General features: G+C 40.1%; 3 protein-coding genes across 3 annotated transcripts; 1 reads left to right on the top strand and 2 right to left on the bottom strand.

The window, feature by feature from the left end:
- Window positions 1–1,405: 1,405 nt before the first annotated feature.
- Window positions 1,406–7,677, bottom strand: mphosph10 (M-phase phosphoprotein 10 (U3 small nucleolar ribonucleoprotein)). Its single transcript, XM_049595672.1, has 11 exons — window positions 7,530–7,677; window positions 5,485–6,139; window positions 5,225–5,406; window positions 4,966–5,131; window positions 3,304–3,445; window positions 3,052–3,119; window positions 2,809–2,946; window positions 2,617–2,727; window positions 2,305–2,412; window positions 1,989–2,219; window positions 1,406–1,690 (listed from the first exon to the last, which is right to left on the bottom strand). Exons 1-11 carry the CDS (start codon window positions 7,613–7,615, stop codon window positions 1,541–1,543), a joined length of 2,037 nt encoding a protein of 678 aa, XP_049451629.1. The 5' UTR covers window positions 7,616–7,677; the 3' UTR covers window positions 1,406–1,540.
- Window positions 7,645–12,870, top strand: mcee (methylmalonyl CoA epimerase). Its single transcript, XM_049595990.1, has 3 exons — window positions 7,645–7,732; window positions 9,885–10,225; window positions 12,510–12,870. Exons 1-3 carry the CDS (start codon window positions 7,705–7,707, stop codon window positions 12,660–12,662), a joined length of 522 nt encoding a protein of 173 aa, XP_049451947.1. The 5' UTR covers window positions 7,645–7,704; the 3' UTR covers window positions 12,663–12,870.
- Window positions 12,871–14,657: 1,787 nt separating this feature from the next.
- Window positions 14,658–18,890, bottom strand: fth1a (ferritin, heavy polypeptide 1a). The gene is made up of 5 exons (XM_049595976.1): window positions 18,596–18,890; window positions 17,203–17,308; window positions 16,212–16,358; window positions 15,763–15,888; window positions 14,658–15,141 (listed from the first exon to the last, which is right to left on the bottom strand). Exons 2-5 carry the CDS (start codon window positions 17,302–17,304, stop codon window positions 14,983–14,985), a joined length of 534 nt encoding a protein of 177 aa, XP_049451933.1. The 5' UTR covers window positions 17,305–17,308; window positions 18,596–18,890; the 3' UTR covers window positions 14,658–14,982.
- Window positions 18,891–22,622: the final 3,732 nt, after the last annotated feature.

Raw genomic sequence — 22,622 nt, 5'->3', positions numbered from 1 at the left:
ACTCATGTATTATTTCAACAAATTCCCAAATTTATTTACAACTAATATACAACTATCCCAGGGATAGTTGTATATTAGTTGTAGATTTAGTTATTAGTTATAGATTCTCTCCGGGCACTCCGGCTTCCTCCCACAGTCCAAAGACATGCAGATTGGGGACTAGGTTAATTGATAACTCTAAATTGTCCGTAGGTGTGAATGTGAGTGTGAATGGTTGTTTGTCTCTATGTGTCAGCCCTGTGATAGTCTGGTTAGTCTGGCGACCTGTCCAGGGTGTACCCTGCCTCTCGCTCAATGTCAGCTGATAGGCTGGGATAGGCTTCAGCCCCCCCACGACCCTCAAGAGGATGAAGCGGTTAGAAGATGAATGAATGAATACAACTATCCCCATTCTATTCACCACTCAGTTAAATAAATATGTAATAAACCCATGTTTCTTTAAATTTACTAATACTCCCCTTTCCACCAAAGTTAGTGCAAGTGATAAATATGGACTCCTTTCCCACTGCCAGTAGACCTGACAAGTACGCCCTTCTGTGCGTGTTAAGATTGATGCCACAAACAGGCCAGAAAACAGATTAGTTAAGAGTAGAAAGCAGCATGGAGGCCCTTGAAAACTTTATGGTGGCCACTTTTTTTCATAGATCTTTCACTGGCAGTTACTTCTTTTTATAGATCTCTCTTTCAAACACATTGCAGACTAATTTGGATCGATGTTTGAGTGCTGCTTAGGCAGAGCCGGATGGTACTCTGGTGGCGCGTCACTGCATCTCACCAGTTAATGGGCTAAAATTAGTGCAGTCACCAGTGTGTTGTGTTTCCATTAATGCTGACTGGAGCCTATAAATACCTTGGACTGCTGCAGAGTCATTTGACCCAGGTGTGAATGCTGATTGTGACTTTTCCCATTACGTTGAAAACCCAGATGTTAACTTTTTTTTTGTGCAGAAGAAAAAGGGCTTTACATGTACTGGATACCCAACATGCAAAAATATTGCGCAAGACACTGAAATTCATTTTAGAGGAAAATATTCCACTACATTTATGTGACAGCCATAGTTACTGGCTACATGGCAGACAAAGATTTTAAATACAAAACATATCATCAGCCTCTGACATGTGATGGATTGAGTATAAAATTAGCTCAGCCTCCACTGTACTGTTTATATGTTGATTTATTTTTTTAATAATAATATAGTATAATAACTGACAACTAAAAGAGTGTATTTGTACCTCGCGATTTCTTTGCAAGGTGTGAGTAAATTCAGTATTTTTGAATGAGAAAAAAAAACTGTTGATCTTCACACAGACACTGTACATTCATGTTTCCACAAAAAAACGCTCTGATATTTTCATGTGAATGAACATTTATTACAATTGAAAAAGCCAAACAAACACAAACGCATCTGGGCACTTGATTTATTTCGGTGAAAATGGACACATCTAACACGGACTTTCAGGTTTAATATATATCAGCTTTCTCATAAAAAAGAATCTGTACAATAAAAAGTCGATCTTCTACGACAAACCATCACAGTTACTATAACTTGAGTTTGCTCACAGAAACCTCTTTGTGTTTCTTCTTCTTTGAAGACTGGTCCTTTACGCCTTTGATCTGACTCTTTACCTGGTCCTGCAGCTCAGAGAAGAAGGCTTGAGAGGACCGCAGAGCCTTGTCCTTCCCTTCGTCCTGAAACAGAGAGCACCAATTCAAATGAGCCATCACGGCAATAAGGGATCATCTAAAAATTCATATAAAGGTTATTTTTGGTATTAAAGGTGTGACGTGTGTAGGCAGTGAAAGCAGACACATGCAACTAACACAGAAGGAAAAGTAACAATACAACAATGTAAAAGTACTCAGTTAAAAGTAAAAGTCCTGTCCATTTCTCCCCCCTAAATTCACAAACATTCAAGGACTTCAAGGACCCATGGGAACCCTGTACTGAGAACTCTGGACAGGCTATGCTAATTTTCTAAACACTCACCTTTAGTATCGTTGCTTTGCCTCCTTTAGCGAGTTTCTTCAGGTTTTCTGCGACTTCAGCCTTTGATTGCTTTTTGTTCTCCCCTGTTTTACTGGCCTCTTTGAGTTTCTGTCTCTTTTCTTTCTCCTTGATCTTTAGACGCTTCACCGTCTTCTTGTGCCGTCTCTCACGCTTCTTGTCTGTTGACGTCTTCTCAGTGTCACCCAGAATATCTCCAGCTTTGTTCTTCTCCTTCAGTTAAAGAAGAGTATTGTTAGACATGTACTGTTTCTAAATATAACAAAATAAATGTTTGAAAAATTAATTAATGACAAACCTTGATTTCTTCTGGTGCGAGCAGCGTAGCATCACTAGCGCTGACTGGAGCCACCTCCTCCATTGTGATGGACGGCATGTTAGACACCACTTTGACTTCAGGAACGGGCTGTGGATCAATGACAACATGAGTGTAGGTTGTTTCTATTCCATTTTATCCATCGTCTCTATTTACAAACATCTTTTTTGAGTGGATGGCATGTTATATATTAACCACACTATCTTTCAAATGCTTTCAAAAAAACAGTCAGTCTCAATATTTTAAGCATATCTGGCAACTCTCAGTTGGTGCTTTACAGAAGGCAAAACTTACTGGTTTGGGTGTGAAGTGGAAGTTAGAGAGAGCATCCAACTTCAGGAAGAGTGTGTCCATAAGCTTCTGAATTTCTACATGAGCTGGGTTCTCCTCCTCTTCCGTCTTTGTCTGAAATCAGGAACAAAGGGATGGATGCAGCACCGGTTCATATGTGCTGGAGAAGCAGTGGAAACAAGATAAAAGTCAAACCTGATTCTGCTTGAGGTATTCCTGCTCATAGATTTCCGCGAGGCTCTGCTTGCTCTTCTCATGGTCCAGTGTTAGCCTCTTCTTGTACTCAAACACCTCCTCTTTGGGTTTCTCCTTTCGGACCACGTCGTCAAACGCCTTACAGAAACACAGGTCAAAGGTACTGCGTTAAAATCAGGCAACAAAAATGAACACCCTATATGTCTTTCAGACAATATAAAGACACAAGTTACTGTGACTAACCTGGTCTTTAATTCTCTGTTTGATGATGTCTTCAAGCTGTAGTGTGGTTTCCTCTGTGACACTAGGGGCTGAAAAAGCAAATATAAAATCTTGATGTCTGATTTGAAATAGCATACAGACATTTTAATAGCTGTAATTAAACAACCAAAATCATTAAACTACTACTAAATGATCGTATTAATATGAAATAACATTCAGTCATCTGCCTGCCAACATGAGAATGCAACCCACTCAAGAAGGAGAGTCACTCACCCATCCTAGACGTCTGCTCAAAATCCACATCTTCCTCCAGCATGCTGTTCTCTGGGCGAGTCTGTGCTGTCACCTCTCCCGACAACTGCCAGGGCTTCGCTGCAAGAGCGGCTTTCTCCAGCTCCTCAATCTTCTCTGACATCTGCAGGTTAAAACAACAGTAGGATATATCAATCAGCATTAGGGCGTGTTGCCTCAGGTACTGGTGAGACATGAAACACAGTCCAGGAGGTCCAGTCTGAGGAACACATACGTGAATCTGAGGATTCTCAGGTCCTTTCAGACAAGCGCACCTTTATGTTAATCTGATTGCAATTTAACAAGTCGCTTCCTGGTCATTTTTATGTAAAAGTCACTACAGAAATCCTACTAGACCAAACCTACTAACATTTCTGTAATATTTTAAATGCAGCAGTGTTGTCTGAATTGAAAGCCATCTCATTAACATAAAGGGTGAAGCAGAGAGAAAAAGAAATGTATATCTTTTACTGCTCTCTAAGACCACTGTAATTTACTATCGCAATCATCATCTACTACACATATTAGTTTAATAAACTAGGCAAGGTTTTAAGTATGTCCGTGTCTAATTCACGAGTGAGGGTAGAATAGAGCGTGAGATGGATCGACAGTTCGGTGTGGCGTCTGCACTGATATGGGCACTGCACCAGACTGGTGTGGTGAAGAGGGAGCAGAGCCAGAAGTCAAAGCTTTCAATTTACTGGTCCATCTACGTCAGAACCCTCACCTATGGTCCTGAGCTCTATGTAGTGACCGAAAGAATGAGATTGCAGATACAAGCGGCCAAAGGGGTGGCTGGTCTCAGCCTTAGAAATAGGGTGAGGAGTTCAGGCATCCTGAAGGGGCTCAGTAGAAAGCTGCTGCTCCCTTGCCTCAAAATGGATCAGTTGATGCGGTTCGGGCATCTGATCAGGATGCCTCCTGGGCGCCTCCTGTTAGAGGTGTTGTGGGCATGTCCCGCTGGTGGGGGGGCCCCGGGGCAGAACCAGAACACACTGGAGGGATTATGTACCTCATCTGGCCTGGGGACGCCATGAGATCACCCCAGTAGGAGCTGGAGAGCGATGCTGAGGAGAGGGATGTCTGGAGTGCTTTGCTCAGCCTGCTGCCCCCGCGACCTGGCCTCACATAGGTGGTTTAAAATTGATGGATGGATGAGGAGAGTCTTCTTATGTCACATCAGTCTATGAAAAGTATTGTCCTCAAATTGTGCAACCAGGGCAAACGTGGTTAAAATCTCAGGTGCAGCCATGGTAATAATTTGACCAGCACCCTCCTTATAGGTTCAATGTTCAGTTAGCCATGAGAAAGAATACATTTTGATCTAGTAAATGCTTCACAAACACTTATGAATAACATCAGTAATGTATCTTTTGGGGTCAATTCCCCAAACCTTTCAGCAGCTGCAGTGTTTTGTATTTGTGTTCATGCTAACTGGCAAAAAGGGGCTACGTGTAAATGTATGCACGTACTTGGTTGCAGCTATTGTAAGTTTGTGCCTGTTTAGTTATTGTTCTTGTACGGCTGCATCTTGTTAAGACTAAATTAAAAGCTGAGGCATTACAGAAGAACAGAAGCCAAGCAGCACTATTAAATCAACACACTGATGGTCTACAGTTGGTGTAAAACACACCCACTGATTACCTTTTCTTGCCGTTTCTCAAATGATGACTTTGATTCAGACTTTGCTGAGCTCTGCGCTTTTCCTCCAAAGATCTCCTCCATGTCCTCTCCCTCGCTGTCCTCGTCCCCGGAGAGGTTAAAGGTCACTTTCTTATGAGATGCTTTGGACTGAGTCCTCTCGTCCTCCCTGGCAACAGGTAAACACCAACATGCTGGACTTAACCATACGGGCTTCTCTCACACATATTAATATGCATTACATCATTTTAATCACACTTACTCATCGTCACCCTCCTCTTCACCATCATAGTCATCTTCCTCGTCATCTATTTCTTCTTCACCTTCTTCCCGGCTTCCATCCATGCTGTCATCCTCGCCATCTGACTGGTCATCTGCTTTAGCTGGTTCGCTATCCACAGCATCGAAGAAGTCCTTGTACTTGAGATTCCTGGAGCTCTTTGCCTGTCAATATAAACAATAATCAATATTCTGCACCATCAGGACAGAAAAACAGGTGGGAATAGGTTATAAAATACATACAGTGTTCTTCTGTTTCTTTTTGGTAGCAAGCATTTCTTCTAAGTCGAGTTCATCGTCCTCATCGGAGGGCAGGTCCTGAAAATAGTCTAGTTCATCTTCATTCTCGCCCTCCTTCCCCTCTCGCTTGTCCATATCATCAAGAAACGACTCCATCTCTGACAGTTTGAAAAACTTGTCATCAACCTCAGAGGGAACCACTTTTGTTTTGGAGCCTTTCCTCCCAGTCTCCTTCTTCTGTTTCTCTCGCTTCTCCAGAGCATCCACATCAAAATCTAAATCAGAGTCCTCATCGGTGTAATCCTCTGCCCCGTCCTCAGCCTCCACAGCCATTTTCTTAGACTGTCTGGGTGGTTCCTCCTCCTCCTCTTCTTCTTCTCCTTCTTCTTCATCATCATCAGTCTCTACATCTTCCTCCTCCTCTGCCAGTAATGTTAACGTCTCATCTGACAAAGCCTCATCAGCTGCATTTTTTAAGTGTTTCAGTATGGCGTTGTTCTGCAGCTCCAGCTCCTGCCAGATTTGCTCTTCATCAAAGTTTTCCACCACCAGCTGACCCAGCGGGCTGCCTTTGTAATCTGCAGGCTCCTCAGCTTTGTGGAGGTCATACAGGGTCTTAGTGAGAGAGGTGAAGTCTGCTGCCACTCCATCTTGAAGGCTGAGAAGGTGAAAACACACAATCAGTATGGCAAGTCTGATGTTGTGTTAAAAGTATCAGTATCAGTATGTTGTGCACACCCATGTCCTAACAAAGAGGCAAACTCTACCTTAAAAAATGTAATCTGATTTCATTTCATTAAAAAAATAAAAAAATAAATAAAAGAAGGGGAACCTATTCCTCACAGTTTACGTGAGGGAATTATAAGTGTGTGACATCTTACATTATCTGACATTATTTCCTGTTTAAATTTATGTATTATGGGTGCTTTGATGTAATTTTAAAAAGTTTAAAATGAATTCTGGAATCGTTTTGTTGATAAATATTCAATCATTAATGGTTGGTTGTCAATTGATATTTGACATTAGTAAATAAAAACAAACATTTACGTCGTGACAAAAGTGATATCACATGTTATAGAGGCTACTGTGCACAGATATAAATACAGATGTGTTGTGGCTTGGGCACAAAAAGTTTAAAAACCACTGATATAAATGATAAATAAAGACTTGCAGGTGCCATTTCACACTGCAAATAGTCTATGTTTAATTACAAAGTTGACCAGACATCATCTTTAGACGTCTTTAGATTATTATAATGATTGACAGACAAACTGCGTCAGAATCTGGGTGGCTAAACCACCAATTTACAAGTTTTATCAGGTTTGTGCACTGCTAGTTTAAATCTATTTGAGGCCAGTCACACACACGTGATGCAGTGTGTGTTTTGCCCTACATTACACTGTTACATCTGAATTATCCATAAGGTTTTGGGACACTGGATGAGCATGAAGTTAGTGAATAAATTAAGAATATGACTCCTCAAGTCCTGCATCATAAGAAGCATTTTGCCATTAAGGGTTTTTGCTCTTTAGGTACACTTATACTTTGTTAGTTGTCTTGCAAAATGTCGTGTGTCACACTCACATCATCCCTATCACATGCAGCATTTGATTATATTGTACTGGTTGTTTCTAAACACAGCTGTGTCAATGCAGTAAGGTCAGCTGCTGAATTCAGTCACATTGGCACTGTTTAAAGTGTAGTAAACTAACAGACAGGAAGTGTAGATGCAGGCTAATGGAACTTTGTGTGGATGTTGTGGTCCCCATTGATAAAGGTTACACAAGTCGTCCGTTTGAAGACATGTCGTTACCACAACATGAGAACAGCGACTTTGTAAAGAAATAAAAACCCTCCCAAACTCTTCTGTATCCAAGAGGTTGACTGTGACAGCTTGCTACCTATGTAAAGAAACCCGGTGCTAACGCTAGAAGTGCATGCAGTTAGCATTAGCTAACGGTTAGCTAGCTGAACCTCTTCAAACACGCGTAAACAACATTTAACAGCTTTGTCAATAAAACACAAACATGCAGACAGCAAACACTTGCCTCAGAAAGTTCTCTGGCTGTGATGTGTTGGCATTTATAGTCTTTACACACTCCTCCAGCACGCTCCACACATCTCCACTAGCCATCGTTGTCCCCACATGTGTGACCGTGTGTCGCAGGTAAACAGGCTCTCCGAGGAACTGTTCCGCCGCTGCTTTGGTTCCGAGGTACAAACATGGCGTCCGCCGCGCTGAAGGTTGCAGGTTGGTTTGTGTCAATAATTATTTAACTACTACTACGTGCGTTTGTTAGCAAGGTCGTCCTCTGATTTATTGAATAGGCTTTAACAACACTGCAGCAATGCTGAACATTAGCTGCGTCACTGTTAAACAACATGTTAACGTCACATCATGGGTTTGTTGTGTTGTTGCTTTAAGGCACATTGTACTTTTCGTGTTTGTGTGCTTTCTGTCTGAAGATTGACCATTGTACTGTAATGTTTACTTCAACTCTCATCTGAAATGATAAACTGAACTCCCCAAGACTTTAAAACTTAAACTTTTGACAAAATGCCATGGCTGTACTTTTCCAAATACTCAGATGTGTTTTAACATAAGCTACTGTGTCATTAAATGCTATGCAGCCAAACATTGTTCAAACCCACAGACCCTTGTTTTAAAATCTACTCGAGACTCCAAAGACACCAAATGTCAGGCTGAATTTGAGGGAACAATGTGTGTAAAACGGTGCACAATACATCTACAATATTTCAGTTTAATAAAGTGCAGCCATGAAAATAAAATTACATTTTATTTCTTTATGCACAACCATAAAAACATGTCTTTATCTGTAAACATACAACACACAGCTTAATTAAAGAGTTGGAACAAGGTAGAATATACTGTGTATGTGATAATGTCAGAAAGTGTGGAGTAAAAAGATATTTCCAACATTGCAGAGATGGGCAGTATTTCAGTTGAATTTATTAAAAAAAAAATTTATTTGATTACTTTAGAGTATTCTGTGATTTGTATCTGCTGGACAGAAAAAAGAGAGAGGTGATTTGTAACAAAATATTTTATAAGCTTGTGTTTGTGTATTTGAAATACTGAAAATACATTATTTAGTGTCATTTTAGTCTGAAATAAAATTAAATTTAAAAAGATAAATAAATAAATACATTTTTATCCCCAGGTTTTAATAGTGGGAAAAAAACAGTACAGCTAGGGATGCACAATATTGGATTTTTTTGCAGATATCCAATATGCCAGTATGTAACAACTCATTTGACCAATAATAACCAATACCAATATTAATATATCTGCTTTTTTCCCTACCTAATTTTACTGATCAAGTCTCTTCTGTAGTGGAATTAACATCATATTATGCATGCATACTTTCATCATCATGGTCCACCAGCAGATGGAGACATGAAATAAAATACCTTTCAGTGTATGCGGCAGTAGTCCATAGGGACTTGGGTTGGGAACCGGAGGGTCACTTGTTCAAGTCCCCGTCCGGACCAAATATGAAGCATGGACTGGTGGCTGGCTCCTGGGCACTGCAGAGGTGCCCTTGAGCAAGGCACCAAACCCCCCCAACCGCTTGGGGTACCTGACCAAGGCAGCCCCCTCACTCTGACATCTCTCTACTTTGTGCATGTATAGGTCCTGTTTGTGCATGTGTGTGTCTTTCGGACCTGTGTGTTAATGACAAAAGAGTGAAAAAACTGAATTTCCCCTCGGGGGGATTAATAAAGTATATAAAATAAAAAAATATATATGTAATATTCATTCATTGTGTAAATTGAGAATAAAGCATGTTGGACGATAATGATATTTCATTTTAAAGCCAATATCAGCCGATACCAATGACGTGCCCGTGTTATTGTGCATCCCTAAGTTCAACAGTTAGCATAATCATAGTCTTTGGCAACATGCAAGTGGATCAAGTGGCATGTACTGTTTGGTCTAGAAGCTTGACCGGCCCTGAGCATGCATTCCCGAAGTTGCACCCTCACACCTCCAAGACATCCTGTTTGGCCACTTTAAATGTATGATGTGGGAAAGTAGCAGAGCTTATCTTTTCAGTGTGGGCAGTTAAAGACAGGCCTCTATTTAGGCTACTAAATGTCTGAAATGTGATTAAAATCCCTTTGTAAAGGATGTGTTTTTGTATTTTCAGATCACAAATTACTCGTATTTTGATTAAATACATTTGCTCTCTGTCAGTGTTTGGTATTTCATTTGATAGATTTGATGAGCAAGTATTTGTAACAGGATACTTGTTGATGTATTTGTGCCCATGTCTGCAACCTTGGAGCTACTTGAAGGGAAAAGAGAAGGAACCTGTAGGACTAATGTTCTAACATATTTTCTATAACTAAGCTCACCAAATTTTAATGTGTTCATTCAGTGGCAGGTCTCTCCAGATGTTCTCGTCTAACACTCATGAGGGCCCATTCAACGACAGCACCCCTCCGGCAGGGCGTCCCTGGGTCAGTGTGGAAGCTGGGGAGGCTGAACCACATTGCCATTGCTGTCCCTGACATGGAGAAGGCCACGGCTCTGTATCGGGACGTGCTGGGTGCCACAGTGAGTGATAAGGTGCCCCTGCCTGAGCACGGCGTCTACACGGTGTTTGTGGAGCTCGGCAACACTAAACTGGAGCTGCTCCATCCTCTGGGGGAGAAGAGCCCGATCGCTGGATTCCTACAGAAGAACAAGTCTGGGGGGATGCATCACATTTGTATTGAGGTGAGGCGGCACTGATGTTGTGTCACAGGGTTTACGCTCAGCATTGTGTCGGACTTTAACCCTTAGATAAGCTTGAGTAGAACCTTCTCACTGCAAACACTGCTATCGGTCGTAACAGAATAAGCACAAGTGTAACTAATGGCATTAAAACAAGCTCTGTTGTGTCAGCTGTGTGTAAGTGACCCAGCGTGCGCAATAGAGTTTTTCACAGCAGACATTTTGACTTTTCTTACATGGAATATGATGGGTGTTCGATTATTAATGGCTCTTTCTGTCATCAGTAAGCAATGGCAGTGTGACAGATAATACAAGGACCCTGAAAACAAAACGTAATGTGTTAATACAGTAAGAATTTTATCCTACGCACCTATGATTTACAAAATAATAGTAATAAAGGTCCTGTATGTAGGATCTATTGGCAGAAATTGTACATATCGTTTTGTTTTTGTCACCTTAAGCCCCTTTCCTGCTAGATAAAATAAACCCATTAACACCCACTAACACCTGGCTTTTGTATTTAATGTAAAAGGTTACAATCGGCATTCATTCTCTGGATAACTGTAGCTACAGGTGTGTATCGGCTCCAGCCCCAACCAGCTTGGATTGGCAGTAATGTGAATACCACACTCTGGTAGATGTGCTAATTTTAGCGCCATTGGCAGAGTGATGCAGTGACAGGCCACCACAAAATTCCGTCTGTCTCCATGTTTCACTGGCCTCAATGCTGCTTTCTATTGTTTACTAACCTGTTTTTTGTCAGTATGTGACACCGTACATGACACACCAGGGAAAAACCCCCCCACAAAGGCATACTCCTCTTCTGCAAAGCCAGCGTTCACGGCTCTGGTCTACCCACATTGAAAAAACCCACATGCACAAACTAATTTTGGTGGGAAAGGAATAACAGAATAAGCAGTTTATACCTACATTTATGGTGGGTCGTCTCCCACGGAGTCCGCCATGTTGTTCTGCGGTAGCCCAGAATGGACAAACAACCATTAACTCCAGACAGTGGTATTTGCTTTTTTGCATCACCCACCATGGTTCTCCTAAACACTTGGCACACAGGAGAAGTTCACCACAAGAGGCCGCTAAATCCTGGACCTTGGACCACTGTTGAACAAGGCCAACACCAGGGCTCTGATGACACTGACACACCTGAATGGAGTGTATCCATTATTAATTCATTATTTGTCTCACCTTTGTTTGAGAAGAAGAACTGAATTCCAGCCTGTATCTTTTAGTAGGAGACTAAGACACTACATATATGTTATTCACTATACTTTGAACGTTTGTATTTTGCCTGTTTGATATTTTTACACACTCTTCACAAGACTATACAGCTTTGTCATTCTTAAAGCAGCTATATCGTTCATATTTGTCATGTTATAGTGTTTTTATAGAGTATTTTTTATATTCACAGAATAGTGTTGATAGGACGGTTCTCCCTCTTCTGAATAGTAAAGAAAAAAAAAGACAGATGAGCTGAAAGTCATGTCCAATATTTAAAGAGAGGGGGAGGGATGCCTGTGTAAAAGGCAGGTTCAGAATAGTGGGGGAAGTACACACTGACAGAAATCAGCAGAAACAAGAGACAAACACAAAACCTTCAGTTGAACTGACAGCTCTGGATGTACTTCAGAAAGAGGCCCCAAACCTTTTGGAATTTTTTTTTTACCTGAGTTACAAATTGAATAGCGCATCTTATCAAGATTAAAGCAGAACATAATGTCCCTCAGCCACTGTGCAGGGGTGGGCGGGGCAGCATCCCTCCATCTGATTAGAACTGCCCGTCTGGCCGCAGAAAGGCAAAAGACAGTGTACGGCGTTGGATTGGAGTCAGGTGTACACATCCTCTCTGGTGGTGCCAAAGAGGGTGACCAGAGGATTGGGTTGCAGGTCAAAGCTAAGGATTGAGGATAAGGTTGTTTCAAGGCTCGGCCATGTCTAATACATGTGAATAAAAGACGCCTCACCTCTTGAACATTTGTCACAACTGAGGTTCACATCTGGATAAATACGTGGCAGGGTTACTTGAGACAGATGGGCTCTGTGCATGACCTTAAACTGTATTAGACACTGGCGGGCACAGAGAGCACTGACATGTTTTATATATGTGAACTGTAAAATGTCCCACTCAGCACACACAAAAAAGTGTGGTTATGTGTTTGTGCCAAAGCTCAAATTATTGTCAGACTACTTAAACTGTCAAATGTGACGACTGGCCTTTATATCAGACTGACTGAAGTTATAAAAAGATTAACAGTTTTCCTCCTGGTTGCAGGTGGACGACATAAATGCTGCCATAGCTGACCTGAAAGCAAAGAACATCAGAACTCTGTCAGCAGAGCCTCGGATAGGTGCTCATGGGAAACCAGTGATGTTCCTTCATCCTAAAGACTGTGACGGTGTGCTGGTGGAGCTCGAAGAAGCGTGAACACCTCAGTCTGACACCGATTGTGGGAGCTGTTAATTCACATTTATATATTCCACAGTTTGAAAACAAATGTTGATTTTGTAATATTTGTCTTCACGGCATTTAGGTTTGTGATCTTCTCATTTTGAAATGTGCCTCAGAGTTGTTCCCGCAGATCTGCTCTTGACTTTCCTGTTGTGTTGGGAATAAACTGTAGTGTGGTGTTCAAGGAGTGTCAAGTGTGTGCTGGGCGAGAGGCTGAACCTCATATTGCTCCTGATGGCTGTTCCATTGGTGTGTGAGTGTGTGTGAATGCTTACTGAGTAGCAGGTGGCACCATGTGTGGTAACCTCGGCCACCAGTTGTTGAATGTGACGTAGTATAAAAGCGTTTTGAGTGTACAGAAGTGCAGTCCATTTACCACCGACTTGTCTTCTCTCCTTTATCCTGTAGCAACATACAGCAAGACAAATGCACACAGTAACCACCGATGACTGATACTGTTTATTTTTTTGTGGTACTTTCAACCTATTTTAATTCCACTATATTATTGCTGATTCCAAAAAAAAGGGTGCTACATCAGTAATACTATAGGACCCAATAGGGTGCCAGGTCCCCCAACCATTTTGTATTTCACCATGAAAATAAATTAATGCACACTAGGATTTGTTTTAGTGCCAAGAGAGGATCCCCTAGACCCCTGACAGAGGTTTTGTCTGAGCCCTGAATGACCTCAATTCCTAGAAACACTCCTGCATACACCTGACCTCTGCGGGGCTGCTGCGTCTCGCTCCGGGCCAACTGTCATTTTGCAAAAGTGGCCCCCGGGCAAAGCAAATGGAGTCTCCCTGGGCTACATTTATGTTATCTTTGTACTTCTCTTGGCACAATTTTTAACCGTGAAAGGGTATTAAATATTAAAAACATCTGTCTTTCAGGTAAAACCCAACATACTTTAGTTTTACAGTGAAGTTTGCCAAAATTCCCAAATCATGTGTAACACAGATGACATTCACTCAACATAAAGACACATTTTCTTGGCATATAAAATTTGTGTTGCTTTTTGTTTTTAAAAATCAATTGTTGATCATGTACTTTTTAAAACCATGTCAAAACACATTCTAACAGTTTTGCTATCAGTGCTGTTGGTTGTTAATTCTACTTCACCAACCATAGGCACCAACAGTCTGAATCCCTACAAGAAAATAGATGTCTGATGATTACATAAGAGGGGAACTCATGGTGACGCACGTCTATGCACGAATATTTTTTTACAGTTCCTGTCAAAAAGTTGGGTTTCTGAGTTGGAAATCCCCTGATTGCGCGACTTTTTTATAATCCCTCGACTGTCCAAACAATCAACTTACATAGTGTAATTCTTATATACCGGTAAACGTATTTATTTATCTATTCATTTAACCAAATAAAACAAGATTAAGATTTCTTTTTCAAGACCAACCTGACCAAGAGTGCATCATAAACATTGTTCCAACAATAAAGTGTACACAATATGCAGTTAACATGTAAACAGGTACAATTGATGTCAGTAAACATTTTTAAAGTACTGGCACAAAAAAGCCCAGTGACACTCTGCTAAAGCTATAAGACACAAACTGCAGATGATCATAATTAGTTTCACCTCAAGCTGCTTATTTTGGATGTTTGGTGTATATTTTCCAGAGCCCACAGGCTCGGAGGAACAGTAATTACAGTCTCCACATTCAGGTAAACATTATTATTTTCTCGATAACCTGAGTTTCCCTCAACTACCAGAACGTTTTGCTGTCTATTGGTTTAAATACAATAGCTGATCCTACATTTTAAGGCTCAATAGGAGTTCTAACTTTGCCCACTGAAATTTTACTCACCTGACTGTCTGGCTTTGTTTTCTCTGAAAGTGGAAGTGAAATTAGTATCAACCATTTTTACCCACTATCATCAGTGGGTAGGTTTCATGTTTTTCATATACAGAGCTTAACTCAAACCACTGTGACAACATTAAAAAACTGAGAAGGATCAGAATCCAGAGGGTTCGTTTTATTGAGTTTGATTAACAGCTACTGGCATAAAACAGCAAGTACATAGTTATGATGTAGGCATAGCTGACAGTAGACAGAGAAGTGCAAGATACAAGAGTGGGCTTTGAGTGGAATAGCTCACAGCTCTGGGATCAGGGGACTATTGAGCTATGATGTGGAGGGAATGGCAATAACCACATGAGTAATATAGGTTTAAATGTCGAGCCAGTACCATGCAGATGGCTTGATATTTGGAAAACATTTGAAAGCAAGATACAAATATACATATATAGAAAGCTTTAGGAAATGTGATCCGGACGGATTTAGCTGCTTTCTTTGCCCATGGTGTGTTTGTCGAACAGGTACTCGGCCAAGCCGTTCTGAGGGGCTCCCATGCGGCGCAGGTTGGTCACCCAGTCTGCCAGCTCTTTGATGGACTTCACCTGCTCGTCCAGGTAGTGTGTCTCGATGAAATCGCACAACTGAGAGACAGAGAGTTAAATCAGATTAGAGTCGAAGCTCACTCACCACTGGAAGAAAGCCTGAAATACTATAACTGACTTTACTTCCTTTTCATTCACCTGTTGAAGCACTGTAAAATAAACACGAGCAAATCAGGAACTGATACTTAACTCGCTATCACTCGCTAAACGGATGCAAAACAACACTCAAACCCACTGCATTTGAAAAAAAAAGCTCATATTGAGTACTAATTAAAAACAAAATGGCAGGTCAGCAATCTGCTGCACAGCACATTTGCTGTAAAACACCTCGGCTGTACTGTGTAAATCCCATAAAGGCCACATCAAAGTCTGACAGATGTTTTCACATCTTGAAAAAAACATGAAAAGGAAACCTGCAGAATTTGCAGCTAACTGCAACAAACAAATCTCTAAAGTACAAGTGTTCAACCAATATGTATGTTTTAGGTGCTTGTGCTCAGATCTATGTCTGCAAGAGCTAAATGCATCGGTACCTGAATTGGCTAATGCACCTAATAAAATACTTGATATTTATTTCACTGATGAGAATTTGGGATTGATGTTCTCTAAAATTTCACAGTGCTTTGCTGTACAACCATCAAGACGCAATTTAATACTCACATGTGGGTCGTTGTGTTCAGAGCAGAGCTTGTGCAAGTCCAGCAGTGACTGGTTCACGCTCTTCTCCAGCTGCAGGGCACATTCAAGTGCCTCAACACCACTGCCCCACTCGTCCCTCTCTGGTTTCTGCAAAGAACGAAGCAGGTCAGGACAACAGTGAGACACTCATTAATGCGAGGCAGGAGGCCAACGACCTGACCCAGACTGCTGCGAGCCTTCTGATTATTTCAGAGTAGGTTTGCAGTTTAACGTTTAATGGGTTGTGTCTGTGTGTCAGGGAGAGATAAGTGGTGCAGCATATGCACGCCCTTTGTATCTTATGGTGCCCATCCTACATCAGTTGTGTGATAGCCCAGAGCTCCAAATCTCACACCCAGTGTACGTGTTAAAACACACGTGAAACAAATTTACTATCACATAAACACAAATGATCCAATATGAGCTCGTACCTTGACGTCTTGTAGGAAAATCCTCCCCCCCCTCTGGTTCTGCAGTTTCATCAGCTTCTCAGCATGCTCGCGCTCCTCGTGCGACTGATGGCGGAAGAACTTGGCAAAGTTGTGCAATGCCTGGTCGTCCCGGTCAAAGTAGTATCCCTGTGAGGAGGAAAGAGGGGAATGGTGATGTTTTAAAAACTGGAAAGCTTTAGGCGAAGCAAAAATAAATCCTGAGAGGTAGCTGAAACCTAACAAGCAAACACATGGCTTCTGAGATAGCTTAATATAGGTCACACTACTACTGCTACTATTGTTAAAAAAAAAAAAGCAAATGTTCATTATTTGTTCTTTGTAAATCAGTAACGCAGAGTTCGCAGAGGCATGGCAAATAAACTTTCAAAAGCATCTCAACTAAACAAACATGTATATTCATTGAACTATCCTCTCTGGGAAAAAAGCAGACAGAGAGAATGTTTAAAAATAAAAATAGAACATACATAAGATGTAGAAACCCCTTCATATACGCAGTTGTGTTTTGGACTGATAGGTGAAAGCTGTGCTTAGCGTGAAACACATTTTTAAGGTCAGGTGATGCACTCCCTGCCCTCTCTCTGTACATAGGGCAATCTCACAGGGAACTTCAACCTTTGCTTTATAACTCTGCCACATGACATTCATGCCACCTCGGTTCAAACGCCTAAAAGCTCATGTCTAACATGCTAATGTTTAAAAAAGGAATGGCTGCTGATAGTGGCTGTCTGACTACCATCACCCACCATTCTAACCTGCTCAGCTCAGCAGTCACGTAACCACAGCACAGTCTGATTTAGAGGAATTAAAACCACTTCTCGATAATAAATGGCACCAGTATCACGGGTAGACACAGTTCTCCTTATGCTAACACGATATACTATTGTCATCTGTTCCACTCTGGATTTTCCCAATCATCTTTGATCACTCAGTTGCCCAAACATTTTATTCTATGAACCTATGGGGCTCTCACCATTGACAGGTAGACGTAGGAGGCGTACAGCTCCAGGTTGATCTGCCTGTTGATTGCAGCCTCGCAGTCCTGGTGGTAGTTCTGTCTCACCTGGGAACTCATGGTTCTGCAACACAACAAACAAAATCCTTAGTTGGCAAACTAACTCGACTCAAAATGACACAACGTACATGTGTAGCATAATGTCTGTGTACTACAATTTATATCACAAGTTGACCTGAATTGATTAGGCGAATATTAAATCAGTCGAATAAACAGAAAATGAATCTATGTTTTGATAATTATTGCGTTATTAAAGCTTCTCATATGTGAAGTTTTGCTGCTTTCCTCTATTTAATACTGTTGTAAACTGAAAATTGGACTGGTGGTCAGACAGAAAACATCTGAAGACATCGCCTTAGGCTCTGGGGCACTGTGAAGGGCAATATTTTGTGATGTTTTACAAACTAAACAATAAATAAAAACAACCTAAGACAAGACTAAATCCGTTGAATTGATGAAGAAAATCATCATATGTTGGAGCCCTCATCGCAATAGCTTAACAGCATCTTATCCTAATATTGCCCTGCCTATACTTATCATTTTCTATGTGATATCTATCACTTTACACTGGACATTGCGGCGAATGCGACTTTCTTTGGTGTGAAAATGATCTTTACTTTGGCAAAAAAAAATCTGTCTCAATGGATGTTTTCTTATTTGTACGTTTAACTTCAGATATTAAAACCATAGAGCAACTTTCATGATCTGTCAAGAAAAGAAACAAAAAAACAATAGAATGAGTTGGTTGATGATAAATAAAAAATATTATTGTCCTCATTGCGGAACACCTGTTGTGGTGAAGCAATGATCAAAACAGCACAAAGTATGCAGGCTATCGTTACGCAACAATGACAATGGACGGGCCCTAACTTTAGCAGAGGTATCATTACATAGCAAACTGTGCCAGACCTATTCATTTCCTCCGTATCACTGGGTTTGGCACACATACACCTTCTTATATAAAGGCAAATCTTGCCACGGACGTAAAAGCTAACAAGGGCCAGAAATTCAGGGGAAAATAAATCATTACCAGGTCCAATTGGATTTATTGCTACGTCACACACTCCATTAAAGTACATGAGACGATTTCAAAGTCACATCTGTTAAAATACGCAAACAAAGTACTGTTTTGTCTGGTATGTCCAGTGTTTGTGTGCCATGCTTGGCACTGAAAACATTACGCAGAAGGCGCAGAGCCAACTGCGCCCAGGCCGAGCTGGCGGCGGCGGCAAGAAGATAAACAACCGCCTCAGTGCTACCTAACGTCTGCTAAACACACACTAACGTTAATGTAGTCGTCGGTGTAGGTCAGCTAAAACCAAACATACACAACACACACACTTGTACTTACCAAATCTCAGTCGCAGGTCTCGTCGTGAGGAGGTCGAAAAGCTGTCCGAGTGCCTTGCGCCGTTAGCAAAAACAGTTAGCTAGTTAGCAAGCTAAACGTGTTTGGGATAACTTAGCGAGCTGATGTTTTAAAAATAATTAAATTTCGATTTTGGTTGTTATCGATTGATGGCGTGAATGATCAGAGCGATTATTAGGGTCTAAAGACAGTAGAAAGGTTGCCGTTCAAGCACTGTTGAAGCAGGTAACCTTCACTGTCCGCTAACTGGAATCGACTGTGTGCGCACTCGGCCTGAGCAGACAGTTGGTATAGACGGTGACGTCACAGGAAGTGGGAGGGGCATGGAGGCTGCAGCACGAGCGGATCTACAGTGGTGTATTTATACTGTTTCTGCAGCAAACACACAGAAGAGGAGAAAAGTAATAAAAGTTTTAAGGAAATATATTGTGTCTGTTCTTCATGAGGATATTGTTTTTCTGTTTATAACAGTCTTAACTGTATTATTAAGATTTTAAAAGTGTTTGCCAAAAAATGAGCAGGCTATTGACATCACAACCTTGAAATGTGCGCAGGTAAGGAAATATATCATTCATAACCATGATTTCTTACATTTTTATAACTAATTTTACAAACTCACAGACGTGAAATGCTTACGGGCTGCCTATGGGCTTTTTTCCCTCACCATCTAATTTCGACAGGATGTCACGGAGACATGTCATGTGATGTGACGTCAGTATATTTATAAATGAGTAAGCTATTGAAATCACAACTTTGAAATGTCCATATTTAAGGTAACAAGTTACTGATAATTGTGCCAAGACATTTGCTAGGGGCTTTTCCACAAACTGAAAATAGTGACACATGACATGTATTTTGATATCAATAGCCTACTTTGACAAATGATTAAGCTACTGAAATCACATACTTTAAATTCCCATATTTATTGGTATAGGTCACTGATAATGATGCTTAGAGATTTGCAAAGCATTTGCTGGCTCGGAATGACATTCTTCAGTATACGCATCAAAACAATATATGTACAATTAACAGATTGTACAAATTTTCAGATTCAAATGACATACAAAATACTATTCAAGTTTGTTATACAAATTATGCAAGACATAAAGTACAAAAGATATTCAAAATATTATCTGAATTCCTGAATTAGTTGTGCAGATTATAGGAATGCAGATGGCATTCACATAACCAGTGCACACGTACAAGCGGATGGGGTTGATAATAATGATAATATATATGTATATATGGCTACTCAGCATTTTCCTCATCTTTGTAGGTATTAAAGAAGTATTTTTTCATTCTATTTTTAAACTGATTGATATGAATACTGTTCACAGTCTGTCATAGTCTCATCTTTCATATAAAAAAAAATTTGGTTTACAGACACACACACACACAAACACACACACACACACACAAACACACACACACACACCGTATCAAAGCATACACAGTACCTTTAATATTACATTTCTCAGAAGTGAATTTAATGTACTGTAATGTAGCTACTTTTTGTGGAAAGGATTTACATTGGTGTTATAAAATATATATAGGAATATGTATAGAAACAAATAGTTGTGATATGTTTATATGAATTTATATTAAATATATTGATATTCAATCTAAATGTATATTACATAATTTACATTATATAACGTATATCAAATTATATTTAAAAATTTCAAAATTAAACCTTTTTTCCTTCAGATTTCAGGAGGATATTAAGTTTCAGAGGCCTTTTTTTTTTATTTTTTTTGCAGTGTTGGAAAGTACTTCTACTAAAGACCAATTCTGTTTTTCTTGATTTCTTGAGTATTTCTATTTTATGCTACTTTTTACATCTATTTCACCACACTTATATACAGTGGTAAACTGTAAACTTTACTTAAATAATTCAATTTTTGCTACTTTAAACTTCTACCCAAAAACATGTAGAGGGAAATTTTGCACTCTTTAAGCCACTAAATTGACTTTAAAGCTTTCATTAATTTGCAGATTATTAATACAAAATAAAAGCAACTAATAAAGCTCCCTTTTTTCCAGCTGCAACATTAAAGTGATCTAAACATTTAATTCATATCCTTATGATATCATGTGAAAAATAAATTGGTCGATATTATTTAAGGCATCAATAATAATCTGACAGTACAATATACTGTACATTGTTATGAAATGCTTCACTCTGAATGTACTGTTAATTTTGATAGTTTAAATATATTTAACGCTAATACTAAAGTAACATTTTGAGCACAGGACTTTCACTTGTAACAGAACATTTCTACACAGTGGTATTCCTACTTTTACTTAAGTAACTTAAGCACTTCTTTCACCTCTGGTCATTGTACTTGGGAAGATATTGTCCCTTTGACTCCACTAGATTTATCTGACAGCTTGAGTTTCTTACTGTTGATTGAAGTTCATCATTCACAAGTCAGTAGGTGAATGACATAATAACCATCAAGTAGCGTATGAAGCAGTTAAAGTAGGCCCACCTTGACAGCTACAACATTAAAATGCTTAACCTGCATTAATAAGAAATATTCAGGTAATATAACAATCTGAAAGAAGCTTTACAGCACAATGACTAATTGTACTTTTGATACGTTAGGTATTTCGTGCTGGTTATACGTTAGTAAAAATCTTAAAAGTTGTATCAAAGTATTTTTACATTGTTATGTAGCAAGTTTGTTTATATACCCTTAAATCACAAGTTTATATCAGAGCAGAGGACTAACAACCTACAGCACACAACATCCTCTATCCTCAGAGCTTTGACATAAAAAACTCAGACAGAGCGGCCCATTTAATGACTCAGCTTTGAAACACATGACATGACTCAGCTCATTAGACAACTTCAGAAAGTTAGGGATGAAGTAACACTTATAGTCACACATCAGGACATGACTAATTGGCTTTCTGGGACATACTGTGCTGGTTGCCACGTTCAAAGTTCACACTGTAACACAGATAGGTTTGTTATAGCTGTGGCACGATTACCAGCCGAGCAGAATGAGCAGCTGCCACTGAGCACCCAAAGCCTCACGTTCACACCTCTCTGTGTGACCGACGGTGGTGTGTTTATTGGTTATTTTGCTGACAAAGTATCCATCAACTAAAGGACAGTATCTCCTGAAATAATAGGGTCCTGCTTTTATACTGGATTTTAGTCCCTTGAAGAGCCCTGTGTTAATATGTAGTTTTCGATGACAACCTGATCAGAACTCTCAGGTTGACAGGCAGGGGTTTTCCAGCTGTACCCACAATTAGATCCAGTTCTGGTGAAGGTGCCTTCAGTCACTGTGATGCCAACAAGCTGCCTGCTGACTTCAGGTCCAGCAAACCTGCGTAAGAGTGTGTGTGTTTGTGTGTGTGTACTCATGTAATCACACTTGTTTTTTTGATAGCACAGAGGTTTGATTGTCTTACTGTCAATGACTCATCCTGTATTCTTATCTGCGTTGTTTATGCCTCCAATGTTCTTGTTTTCTTTCATATTGTCTGTCAAGGTAAGGGACTTTGAGTTTATGTGAAATGAAATGCTATATAAATAAAATTCCCATTGCCACTTTAAGGTGATCTGGATACTCTGTTTACACTGTACATTCCTAAATCAAATACTGGTGGGGTCGTACTGTATGTGGGACAGGACTTTGGCTCCTTGCTGTACTCAGAGGTCACTATATGACTAAACAACTGTATGACATTTGAAGGAGTGTGTGTGTGGTTTTAGTTCCTGGTGTGGGGGAGTCTGGGGAACGTTAGCAAAACCAAAAAATTATAAATACATAAACTGAAAGTCAGTTTCCTATATTTGTAAAGACATCTGTGACTAACACAGTATAGAAAAAATGTATTTTTTTAATTTTCCTGAAGACCCATTTACTAGATATCTTTTTAATTCAAGGCCTGAGGTGTGAGTACTATTCTTACAAAAACAAAATAAAAAAATTCACAACATTCTCTCAAAGGGTAATGACAGCTGCGAGTGTGCCGTTAAAGGTTATTTTAG

This window comes from Epinephelus fuscoguttatus, linkage group LG2 (genome assembly GCF_011397635.1).
Source record: "Epinephelus fuscoguttatus linkage group LG2, E.fuscoguttatus.final_Chr_v1".
Lineage (NCBI taxonomy): Eukaryota > Metazoa > Chordata > Actinopteri > Perciformes > Serranidae > Epinephelus > Epinephelus fuscoguttatus.
The sequence above is the reverse complement of the archived record's forward strand: the minus strand, read 5'-3'. Positions and strand labels throughout refer to the sequence as shown.

Coding starts and splice junctions, on each gene's coding strand:
- mphosph10 (XM_049595672.1), bottom strand. CDS start 7,615: ATGGCTAGTGGAGATGTGTGGAGCGTGCTGGAGGAGTGTGTAAAGACT. Junction 5,132..5,224: donor GAAGAGGAGGGTGACGATGA/GTAAGTGTGATT, acceptor ACCTGTTGCCAG/GGAGGACGAGAGGACTCAGT. Junction 2,220..2,304: donor TCGCACCAGAAGAAATCAAG/GTTTGTCATTAA, acceptor CTTTAACTGAAG/GAGAAGAACAAAGCTGGAGA.
- mcee (XM_049595990.1), top strand. CDS start 7,705: ATGGCGTCCGCCGCGCTGAAGGTTGCAG. Junction 7,733..9,884: donor CGCCGCGCTGAAGGTTGCAG/GTTGGTTTGTGT, acceptor GTGTTCATTCAG/TGGCAGGTCTCTCCAGATGT. Junction 10,226..12,509: donor TGCATCACATTTGTATTGAG/GTGAGGCGGCAC, acceptor TCCTGGTTGCAG/GTGGACGACATAAATGCTGC.
- fth1a (XM_049595976.1), bottom strand. CDS start 17,304: ATGAGTTCCCAGGTGAGACAGAACTACCACCAGGACTGCGAGGCTGCA. Junction 16,359..17,202: donor CCTACGTCTACCTGTCAATG/GTGAGAGCCCCA, acceptor TCCTCCTCACAG/GGATACTACTTTGACCGGGA. Junction 15,889..16,211: donor TTTTCCTACAAGACGTCAAG/GTACGAGCTCAT, acceptor CGTTCTTTGCAG/AAACCAGAGAGGGACGAGTG.